Raw genomic sequence first — 10,616 nt, 5'->3', positions numbered from 1 at the left:
TTAAAAGCTCAATCCTCCAGAGAACTTTGTCTTCTCAACAACCTTCTTGAATGCATTCTTGACTTCTTTGTTTCTCAGGCTGTACACCACAGGATTCAGCATGGGGATGACCATAGTATAGAACACAGATGCAATTTTATCTGTGTCCATGGAATGGTTGGAACTGGGCTGCAAATACATGAAAATAATTGTCCCATAAAAAATGGAGACTGCAGTGAGATGGGATGCACATGTGGATAAAGCTTTTTGATGTCCCTGAGAAGAATGCATCTTCGAGATGGTGATAAATATAAATAGATAGGAAATCATGATAACCAGAAGAGCAAAGGACACATTAAAGCTTGACATAAAAAGAAGAATCAACTCACTAATATGTTTATCAGAGCAAGAGAGAGCCATGACTGCTGGAAAATCACAGAAAAAGTGATGGACCACATTGGACTTACAGAAAGAGAGGTTGAATGTGTTTCGAATGTAAATGGAGGCAGTCAGGAAACCGTAGATGTAGGGGCCTATGACCAGGTGAGCACACATACTTGTCGTCATGGTGGTGGTGTAATGGAGAGGCTTACACACTGCTGCGTAGCGGTCATAAGCCATAGAGGCTAAGAGGAAATTCTCCATAGTGGCCAAGGCTATGAAAAAGAATATCTGAGTAGCACAGGCATTGTAGGAGATGACCTTGTCTTGTATAAGGAACCCAGCAATGACCTTGGGAGTGATGGTTGTAGAGTAACACAAGTCCACAAAAGACAGGTTACTGAGGAAAAAATACATGGGAGTGTGGAGACGAGAGTCCAAGATGATTAGTATTCTCCATGTGACCTACAGGATTATCTGAAAAGATGAGAGAAGAAAGGAGCTCTTGGTAAATGTAAAATAAACATAAATAGATTTTGCATGCACACACATACACCTATCTCATTGTGTCCTCATTTTTCCATAGCCATTATTTATTCTTTTTGATTCTAGACCATTAATCAGAATGAAAGAAATGTTTAATGGACATCTTAATCTTTCATTCTGTGGCTTACAGAAATTTATAAGGCTGGTTGAATTGAAGAGAGTAGTTTATTTGACTCATTATTCTGGACACATGGAAGGGCTAAATGAATCAGGATAGTAGAAGGCAGGATCTTGAGAAGAGTAGCTGTCCATAGGGTTAAAGTGTATGGATGTTGTAACATTGACACAGATTACATGTCTATCTTCTTTCTTGCATAAATGGACAACCTGATGTGCAGAATCGAAGAAATAAGTTATGATTTGTTTAAGGTCACATACTTGCAATAAATTCAGGTTCCAAATCAGATCAGCTGAATTAACAGGTAACTTTTTAAAAAGAATTGTTTTATTTAATTTTATTTATTCATTCTTTTTGTTTTTTAATTTGACCAGAGAGAAAGAGAGAGAGAGTGAGTGGGAAAGTGAGAAAGCAAGCCACTAGGTCTGCTACTCAAACCAAGGTTGGCCAAGTGGGAGTGCCAGTGCCTTAACCACCATGCCACCTACTGGTCCCCACTTATAGTGCTCATTCTAAACGCTCCCATGCATGTTTAGTCTGTTAATTAACCTCAGCGACCTATTAAAATATTGATAATTTGTGGCAAATTTATATAAACATCAAGGAACAGAATCAAATTTTGAACTCAGAAGTGATTCACAAGACTCATATTATTATCTGAACTATAATTGAATTAAATTTAACTCAGTTTTCATTTATTAACTTATCCTTTAGACCAAGTTTAATGCTTTGGGTAGTCAGAGGATTAACTGAGTCATGTATATAAACTATATGCAATGAGATAACAACATAGAAGCAGTAGCTGCATATATAACCAGCAAAGAAATTATTTTTTTAGAGAGATTTTTGCTATAGGCTATGTGCTCTTGCCAGAGAGACAAAAGACAGAAAGTGAGAAACCATCCCTATGGGGGATTGCCAAGCTGCAGTCCCTTCTCCAGTCTCCTTTTGGGATTTTGGGCATGCACCCAGCATGAGTTTGAGGCTGCCAGGTCTGGGACTTGAACAGGAGTTGACCATGTGGGGGCTCAGCGATATAACCATTACTCCATCTGCTGGTCCCAGCCTAGAAAATTCTGAAGAGAGGGTAAAGAAGTAGATCTGGGCTCTGAGAAGAGGTGTAAACGCATTCAAATAAGACTCACCACTTAGTACTGAGAGACACTACTCCTAACATAACTTCTTTGAGTCTCATTTCTACCATCTTGAGATGCAGAGAGTAATAAAATATGATAAAAGCTATTATAGTCCAACCTTGGTGGCACACATTCATGATGGTGAAGGCACATGGGAAGGTCCTAGGCTCAGGTCCTGAGGTCTTCCTGTATATTCAGGGCATGTGTGTGTGTGCCCATAATTTTGGCTGACTGAATCTGGGGATGAATCATAATGTAAAGACCCTTTTGGGAGTTTTTGTCTCTCTCTGCCTCTTTCTGTCTGTCTGTCTGTCTGTCTCTCTCTCTCTGCCATGGAAGATATAAATAAACTAATAAATAATGTTTTACAAAGGAGATTTTATTAAGAGTTAAAATAAATAATATACAAAACCAGTTACCACAAAGCAGAGTTCAGCACAGGCTTTATGAGTGCTTGCTATGGAATTCTAATTAGGATGGGGTGATGGTCTCCATCTTCGCTTGGAAGAGCTCTAGGGTAAAGTGACCCTCAAGTTGTGGGTGAGTATGTAGCCTAAAAGCACTTTGTTATATCTGCTTTTTCTCACACAGTAGAACACTCACTGTTTTTCATGGTTTCTCTTTATGGATTGGACATTTTAAGTGAGGATCCAAGGACTTTTAGCTTAATTTTTCAGCCTTTCTATTTTTAAGAAGTATCATTCTCTGTTTTGATTTCTTTATTAACAGCTTCCTTAGCTTTTGAGGTTGTGATTCATACCACTATTCCTGATCTCTCTGTTGGACTGGTAATTGAATATATGCTTCCCATATAATCCCAGACATCAGAGTATTGATTTTCTTTTTTGAAACTCATTCCTACTCTATCTACTCCCATTGTTAGAGGATATGTGGGGATAGAAGATTGAAAATATATGAATAGGAGATTTTCTTCTAGTGTTCAGATGTGTGCTTGTGGCTACTGGCTTTGTGAGATTGGTTTTTCATTTATAATTTGAATTTGGAGACTTTGGCAGCATAATTTTCTATAGATATCTTTGCTAGCCCTTTTCTAGCAATTTTGTAACTTCACTTGATATTACTAGTCCCTAACAATATATTTATTTGCCAATTAACAACATACATGATATAAAATCTAGAAATTTTATAACATAAGCTATATTTTACATACACTTACTAGAGAATTATAGATTCAGATGCTAGTATAGTTCACTTACTCTTTACAACTTTATAAATCAGTACTATTACCAATACTGTACAGAATAGGAAAGTGATGATTTTCCAAGTTATAATACTCCCTAAAATCACATGTCTACTGTAAGGTAGATTCAAGGTTCAAATGTAGGTATGACTGACTTCACAACGTGTACTCTGAACTACCACATTGCTGAGTGTTCTAGAGGTAAAGATAGTGGAGAAATTATCTTGTTAATAATAATAAAACATTGTAAGAATCTAAATAATTTCATCAAGAACTTTCTGGAATCTAAAGAAATGTCTGCACAAACTGGTTCAATTTCTGTACAGTGATGGAGAAGTAAGTAAAGTAGTGAACAGGTAGTAAATAAGATAAAATTACGAGTTACTCAATGAAACATTGTCTATAATATATTTTTGTCCATCCTTTTGAGTAATTAACTTTGTGCTTTATGAGAATTATGAAACATCCTACTGGAAACAACATAGGATATTTTTAGGACTCCAATCCAACCACTTTAGAAAGACGTTCATGACATCATATCTTGAGCACAAATAAAGCTCAGCAGTTGCAACTTCCCTAATATTTTTACATTATTACACTTCTCAAAGAAAATGTATCTGAAAAATATGAGCTTACCTTGCTTCTTGAGAAAAGGTACTGAGATCCTGAATTTTGAATGAGCAATCTAAAACTCTGACACAGGATAACAAATCATTCTATCAGAGAAGATGTCTCTTAGACACAGATAAAAAAGTGACATAAAAAATGTCACTTATCCTATGCTGATGTAAATATTTTGCCTTGGGGCGGGTGCCACCACGCCCCATATGTTGCTATAAATATTTTTAAATTCATGAAATAAACATATTATTAAGACTCCTACATATGTCAGAGAATTATGCAGAACTGTACTTTGAAAAGTAAGACGGGGTCTATAAAACAGCTCAGTTAAGGCCTATTACTTTAAGCACTTTCAATCCAATGTTTATGTTGGGCAATTTTCTCTGTCAGTGATTGCAAATTCAGAAACTGTGTTTTGGGACAAAGCCAACATATGTACTAACAACCATTCCTATTCAGGTGAATAAATACATGACCAAAGGAACTCTGAACGTGGTCTATTCCCACTAAAATGTCAAACAGGAGAACAAGTTGGTATTTTAAAGGCAGTGGATGTGGGTAAGGAGGGAGTTCTAGATATGGAAATCTCAAAGGAACAACCTTCCCATGAGGGCAGTGGATTCTTATTCCCCTTGTTCAGGGAATAAGCAATTAAACTGTGTTTGGGAACCTAACTTAGTTTTCTGAACAAGTACATAGCTGTTATTTCCATTATTTGTCATATTCTTTTCCATTTTAGTTAAAAAAGTATAATTTATTTACGAAGTATTAAATGTATAATTTTGAGAATGTGAACAAATGTAAATGATCATGTGATCACCACAACAATCAAGAACTACTCTAGGGGGAGCCAGCAGTTACCGTCATGGCTATGTCGCTGGACTCCCACGTAGTCGACCGCGGTTCACATCCCGGACCTGGTGGCTTAAAACTCACACCGGGCGCGTGTGTGTGCGTGCCCAAGATCCAGAGAGGAGAATGGAGGAGAAGGGATTGTGGTGTGGCCATCCTCCCTGGGGGGTGATTTCTTGCTTTCTGTCTCTATGTCTCTCTCTGTCTCTCTGGCAAGCACATGTGCCCTATAGTGAAAACCTCTCAAAAACAAACCAACAAACAAACAAAAAACTACTACTCTAGGACTCAGCAATCTCAATACAGGGTATCTATTCAAAGTGAATAAAATGAGTGTGCTGAAGAACCATCTATACTCTCAGAGTGAGGAAGAGAAAGAGAGTGAAAGAGAGGGATAAAAACTCTAGAGAGAGAGATAGAGAGAGAGAGAGAGAAATAGACATGACTAACTGGCTCTTTCCATACTGTGATCCTCTCCCAGCCTTCCAGGCAGCCAGCAACACCCTTACGTGTGTTCGTTATATTCATGTTGACATGAAAACTGAACCCAGGGCCTTCTCATATAGCTCCAGTTTGCACGAGGGAACTTTGTCACTGTGGCTAGGCATAAAAAATATTTCTTGAGCCCCAAGTGCTGTTCTCACCATTAGGATACAGCCACAAGAATGAGCGGGCTCATCCCTATTTTATGAAGCATTTATCCCAAAGGGTAAGATATATAATAAAAAATAAGCAAATAAGTATAGACAGATTTTCAGAGAATTTTTGGTACTGTTAAGAAAACAAAACTAGATTTAGGGATTAAAAACAACTAAGAAATGATCTCACTGAATATAGACAGAGTATTAAAACCTCTCATTTTCTATTTTAGAAAGGAAAAGTTGTTCAGAGCCCAGAAGTGGAACTGTCCCTGTGGTTTAGAGGTGATGACGTTGTTTCCTTTCCAAAACCACAGCGAAAGTTCTTCCCTCATCTTCTCTACCAGAGACTTTGACACATTATCATAAATCCCAGGGAAGGATCCAGATGGAGAATCAAAGAGCAATTTGAGTAGAGACCAGAAAATTAATCTATCTGTTTATGCTGATTAAAATTAGTTGAAAAGGTGACTCATTGTGGGTCTCTAGACTAAGCAATATTTTCCAGTCTATAATTATCAAAGGACACAAAATAATTTTTGTACACAACGTTCACGGTAGTTTATTCTCTTCTAATTTTTAAAATTTTATGTTTTTAATTGAATAATTGTAATTATTTATGCACTGTTGTATGATGTTCCAATATATGATACATTGTGTGATAGTCAAATTACAATATTTAGCATATTCATCACTTTAAACACTATTTTTTTCTGGGAGGAGTTTTTTGCTATAGGGTGCCTGAGATCGCCAGAAAGACAGAGACAGAGAGAAAGAAAGCGAGAAATCACCCCCCAAGGAGGAAGGCCACAGCACAATCCCTACTCCTCCATTCTCCTCTCGGGTCTTGGGCACGCACCCACATGTGCTGGGTGTGTGTTTAAGCCACCGGATCTGGGACTCGAACTGTCTTCGACTACATGAGAGTCCAGCGATATAGCCATTATACCAGCTGCTGGTCCCTAAACACCATATTTTTTTTACAATGTAAAAGTCAAGGCCTTCTATTTTGAAATATACACTACAGTACTGTTAACAGTAGTTACCCTGCTGTGCCATAGTACAGGAGAACTATTCCTTCTCCTATCTGTAACTTTGTACTCATTGAAAAATCCCTTCCTAATTCCTTCTCTCCCTGTCTTTCTCATCCTCTGGTAACCACTCTTTTGCTCTCTAGTTTTATGAAATCAGTATTTTAAAATTTCACAGATGAGAGCGATCATGTGGTATCTCTCTCTCTCTCTGGCTCATTTTCCTTAACATAATTTTTTCTAGGCTGTCCTTGCAGAAGAATTAAAGAAGACCTCTACCTCTCAGCATATATCAAAAGCAAATCAAAATGGATCAAAAAAATTTTTTGGTCATGTTCAGTCTTGCCTATCACATCAGTGTTGTTGGAAACCTGGGAATGGTCATTTTGATTCCCACATCAGGAGGTGTTTGCTTCCTCTTCTCTCTGTGGCAAGCACAAATGCCTTTAGGCAATATTTATTTTAATATCAAATTTTAAATTAAAAAAAGTATTAGAAATTGGCCCACTGGCAATGTAAAGGAAGTAGGAGAATGGCTGTGTGATTCCGGAAGCCTTATAAGAAGGCTCCAGATTACCATCTGCTGAGAACCTGGCATGCCGGCAAGTGAGTAGTGATCTCTCATTATGCTAAGTGGAATAATGTCCAGGAACTCACTTAAATGTGGAGTCTCAAAATATTAACTCATAGAAGTAGAGGAGAATGTTGGTTACTAGCAGCTTACGGTGTGAGAGGTGGAGAAAGGAGAGCTGTGGATCAAAGAAAATGAAAAAGTTTCAGTTAAACAAGAAGAATAAGTTCTGATGATTTAATATATAGCATGGTGACCATAGTTAATAATAATCTATTGTGTGTTTCAAAATTACTACAAGAGTCAGTTTGAAATAGTCTCACTCCAAAAAAGGGTATGTGTGAAATGATGGCTATACTAATTGATCTAATTTGATCCTTTCATAATTACAAATACTCTTTAAAAAATTTATGGGAACATTGATTTAAGTATAAATATTTCCATGCAAAATATTTAGAAACTCACTCAGAGTTTTCTCATAATATGCGTTTTTCCATAAACTTTTTAGAGACTCTTCATATTTTTTATAGAAGCATCACATTATATTCCATAAATATATGCAATTCTGATTAAATATTAAAAATGTAAGCATTATAGGCTGCATTAATTTTGCTAAGGCGATAATGTGATTTATGCTTATAAACATACTTTCGTGTTTGTATCAGTGTAAGCATTAAATAAAGAAAATGCAAGAAACTATAAATTAGGTAGAACCAGAAAGTGTAAGAGCTCTCTATATAGAGCAGCAGGGGCAGATATACACTGCAGTCATATATCTCATCCTGGAAAATGACCCAGGGAATATAATCAGTTCTAGTTGTAGCACCCATTTAAAACGAAGGACTGTATTTAATATCGTCCTGAAAATTAGTTCCTCAAAGACCTTTTGAGGAGTAATAATTTCTTTCTAGTTTGGTCATGACCAGTGTCTGAGCTCCCATAATGCATGCAAACAAGTACACAGTAAGAACTAAACAGTCATCACAGTCTAGACCTCTGCTTCTTTTTTTAATGCTGATCTCCATTAATAGTTCGTGTTTCCTTGCAGAGGACTTTTATACATCTATAGGACTACACAAGTACAAATCTTTGATATGCATTTCTAGAAATATGGGAAAATATAAACATTGTTCTGTGTTTCTACTTTTTTTCTTTAATTTAAAATACATGAAAGCATTGATTTCCTGGCTTATTTTACTTAAAATAATTTCCTCATAATTACATGTTGTTGAAAATGGTGGGTTTTCATCCTTTTTATGACTAATAACCTATTCTGTGTATGTTTCACATTTTCTTTGCCATCTATCCATTGATAGACACTTAGGATCCCATATTATGACTACAGTTTAATATCTTATCCAACGGTATCTATAGGAAGCAATTTCAAAGGCTTCAATTGCCTGAAATTTTAAATTCTCTAAGTTTCATTCCAAATAAGAGGTAAAGCATTTAATTGGCTATATGAGACCTTTTGTGATTCCATACAAATTTTAGGATTGTTTTTCTACTTATATGAATAGTGAAATTGGAATTTTATAAGGATTGAGTTGACTCTATAGATAGAGTACTACAGATATTTTAAAACTATTACTTATTCCTATCTGTGAAAATGGAATAACTTTTCATTTATTTCTATCCACTTCAATTTCCTTCATCAATGTTTTGTAGTTTTCATATCTTTCATCACAGTATTAAGTGTATTTCTAGTGATTTTACTGGACTTTTTGTAGTTATTATAAATGGAGTATGTTCATGATATAATTTTTAGATATTTACTATTGCTGTATAGAAGTGATACTGATTTTTGTACTTTCTTTTATGTCCTGCAATTGTACTCCATTAATTCATTAGTTCTAACAGGTTTTTGACATAAGTCTTTAGGGTTTTATGTATATAATATTATGTCCAGTGCAAACAGGGATAGTTTACTTACCAATTTGGGTGCCTCTTTCTCTTGCATAATTACTCTCCAATACTATGACGAACAGTAGTGGTAAAAGTGGACATCTTTGTCTTATTCCAGATCTTAGAGAAAAGTTTTCAGTATTCACAACTTAGTATAATGTTGTCTGTGGGTTTACCATATATGATCTGGGTTAAGTTGAGCTATATTTCTTCTATATCTACTTTTTTGAAAGTTTTTATCATAAAGGAATGTTAAATTTTGTCTATAAAATACTGAGCAAAAACTCCAAATGTTAGAGGCATTATACTGCCAAATTTAAAAATATATTATAAGAGGTCAGCTCCTTAGCTTAGTGATTAAGGGGAATGGATCCCACATGGCCAATCACAGTTTGAATTCTGGCCTCAGTGACTTGAAAAACACACTGGGAATGTATGTGTTTTTGCCCAAAATCCTAACAGGACAGATAAATGGAGAAGGGATTGTGCCATGATCATTCCTCATTGGGGATTGCTTTCTCCTTCTCTTATTCAAGTTCTCTGTCTCTTTATGAGACATATACACACCCTCTGACAATTAAAAAAACTAAATATATGAATTATATTACACGGCCATAGTAACCAAAATTACATGGTAATGAAAAGACAAATAAACAAATAGAAAAAACAGAAACATATGTCAGTGGAACAAAATAGGGATTCTGGTGTGAAATTCCCATGTCTACAGTCAATTTATTTTTTACTAAGGTGGCAAGAACACATAATGAGGAAAAGAAAAATCTCTTCAGCAACCAGTGCAAAAAAAACAGATATTCACATGTACAGGAATGAAACAAGACCCTTATATCCCACCTACAGAAAAATCAATTGAAATGGGTTAAATACTTAAATGTAAAGTCTGAAACTATAAAAACTAATAAAAGAAAACACAGAGGAAGTTATACATTACATAAGTCCGGGAAAAAATTTTAGACAAGACCTCGACATTATAAGAATAAAAGTAGAAATAAGTCAATGAGATTACATCAAATACAAAGTTTTTACACATGAAACAGCAACAGAATGAAGAGGTAACCTACCTAATTATAGAAAATATTTAAAAATTATACAACTAACAAGTGTTTAATATTCAGAATACATAAAGAACTCAAACTATTCAATAAAAAATGTACAGTCTGATTTTTAGAAGGGCAAAAATCCTACAATATGTGTTTATCCAAAGAAAACACACAAATGGCTAATAGGTATACCAAAAATGCTCAATACCACTAACCATCAGGGAAATAAAAATCAAAATCATAATAAGATAAGACTGCACCCAATTTAAATGGCTATTATCAAATGGTAAAATAAAGGAAAATCAGTAAGAGATAAGGAGAAAGAGGAACTCTTATACACTGCTGGTAGAAATCTAAATCAGGACAGACATGGAAAAGAGCATGGCGGCTCCTCAAAAATATTAATAGACCAATCATATTTAACAGTTCCATTAAGGGTATATATGCAAAGAAAATTAGACCAGTAGTTCAAAGAGGAATCTGTAGTGCCATGTTTATTGTAGCACTATTATTAATATATGTTTATAAACATACAAGTGAACAAAGAAAATGTGATACATTTCTACAATAAAATACTAA

At 35.3% G+C, this 10,616-nt stretch overlaps 1 protein-coding gene across 1 annotated transcript; it reads right to left on the bottom strand.

Annotated features, from left to right (window-relative positions):
- On the bottom strand, positions 1-9,034 carry LOC102472616 (olfactory receptor 5B2). Its single transcript, XM_006158374.1, has 2 exons — positions 9,008-9,034; positions 1-825 (listed from the first exon to the last, which is right to left on the bottom strand). The coding sequence occupies exons 1-2, from the start codon at positions 9,032-9,034 to the stop codon at positions 1-3; spliced, it is 852 nt and encodes a 283-aa protein (XP_006158436.1).
- Positions 9,035-10,616: the final 1,582 nt, after the last annotated feature.

Source organism: Tupaia chinensis, unplaced genomic scaffold (genome assembly GCF_000334495.1).
Source record: "Tupaia chinensis unplaced genomic scaffold, TupChi_1.0 Scaffold000586_1, whole genome shotgun sequence".
NCBI classification, from domain to species: Eukaryota; Metazoa; Chordata; class Mammalia; order Scandentia; family Tupaiidae; genus Tupaia; species Tupaia belangeri.
Note: the sequence above shows the minus strand (reverse complement) of the source record. Positions and strands in the feature narration are given on the sequence as shown.

Excerpts from the sequence above, each read along its gene's own strand:
- LOC102472616 (XM_006158374.1), bottom strand. The coding sequence starts at position 9,034 with ATGCAAGAGAAAGAGGCACCCAAATTG. Across the intron at positions 826-9,007 it reads AGAAAGAGGCACCCAAATTG|GTCACATGGAGAATACTAAT; the intron begins GTAAGTAAACTA and ends ATAATCCTGTAG.